The 1,437-nt window shown below is 44.3% G+C and overlaps 1 protein-coding gene across 1 annotated transcript; it reads right to left on the bottom strand. All coding sequences in view use genetic code 11, as the record gives it.

Moving 5' to 3' along the window:
- Window positions 1-499: 499 nt before the first annotated feature.
- Window positions 500-1,063, bottom strand: EGR_09430 (Beta-1,3-galactosyltransferase; the record flags this gene model as incomplete). The annotated part of the gene is made up of 1 exon (XM_024498679.1): window positions 500-1,063. The coding sequence occupies one exon, from the start codon at window positions 1,061-1,063 to the stop codon at window positions 500-502; it is 564 nt and encodes a 187-aa protein (XP_024346913.1).
- Window positions 1,064-1,437: the final 374 nt, after the last annotated feature.

The following is a 1,437-nucleotide window of genomic DNA, read 5'->3' as shown; positions in this document are numbered from 1 at the left end:
GTTTTATCGGTCATGTGCCGGGTATCAAGCGTGTTTAGTTTACTCTGATATCTTCCTCATGACATTCGAAGCAGCTATCACCCACGAAGCAATAATTTGGAGAAAGTAATTGGCGCTCTCTAAAGGCAGGTTAACTAACTCCATCTCAAGTTGGAGATGCGACACGTGTTTAGCAGCGAAGAACCGATTTGCTGGCTAGATCAAAGTCTTTATGTAGGAAGGCAGTTCCTCAGATTGCCAGTTCATATTCTAGGTAACACTAAGCACATTACGTCCTAAGTGACAAGTCATTGACAGCGGAAATGACTTCCAGTAAGGACTAGTAGACCACTCAGTTGCAAGTAAAACTTAAAAGTTTTGTTCAGTTCTCCCAGTTAAAACGCAAACTAGTCCCGCATTAGCAACTAATGAACACCAGTATGGCAGACAGTGTGAGATCAGCTTACCAGAATAGTGATATTTGCCATTTGAGATTTATTAGAGAACAAGTGCCACAAGCTTACAAGACGCAATGGCGTAGTCTGAGATCGTTGATGAGAGCGAAAAAGATATCAGAACACCGGACTTGTCTACTAATTTGCCGATATTGGGGGAACATGCCCTTTAACTTCGTGAATGTGAGGTTCAGCTTGTGCTGTACCAACCCTAACCACGTATCATCAAGGACCAAAGGCTTGGTGAAGTGCATCGCCAAAGCTATGTCGTGTACATGGCGGTAGCTCCACAAGCTGTACATGCCATAGTACTGTGCTGCATGCACTGGCCAAGGGATTTCGCGCTTCGAGAGAGCCCACTGTGGATACTCACTGGGATACCGAACGACAGGATTTACGTTCATTTTATAACCGTAGTTCAAAGTTTCTAGTTGCTCCGGTGTTTTATTGCGAACGAAGTTAACTAACTTGTCAGTATTTACGGCAAAGTCGTCGTCGAGAAAGACGAAGGTCGGTTTGTAGGGTCGACAAAATCTTGCCGCCCATTGGAATGAGTGGAAAAGTTTCAGCGTCAAGTTGTAGTAAGAATCTTCGTAGTCACCAACAAGTAGGTCATTGTAATTATGCATTTCTTGGATTAACTGTGTTTTTGCCCTTGCTGGCAAACGCGAATGCCCTAGCAGCTTTTGTCCGGCTTTACTTCGGAGGGTCACGTTAAAACCGTCTCGTTGAAACACATTGCCTAAAGAAGTTCGTGGTAATCCGATGGAGAAGATCAGGTGGATGCTGACATCAGTGTAGGATAGATGGTAGAGTTTGCGTATTTGATTTCTCTCCTTAAAGTTGTAGACCGCGGACTTGTATATAATTACCACATTAGGATGGGACGATTCAAAAGTGACACCATCTGTGGCCTGTGCGGCTGTTTGGGGAGGGCAGACACTGGAGGGAACTTTCAGGAATCGTATTTGTGGATTGAAAACGGGAGCCTAAAAATGGAATG

Source organism: Echinococcus granulosus (genome assembly GCF_000524195.1).
Source record: "Echinococcus granulosus chromosome Unknown EG_S00147, whole genome shotgun sequence".
Classification (NCBI taxonomy): Eukaryota; Metazoa; Platyhelminthes; class Cestoda; order Cyclophyllidea; family Taeniidae; genus Echinococcus; species Echinococcus granulosus.
This window is presented reverse-complemented; position numbering and strand designations above follow the sequence as displayed.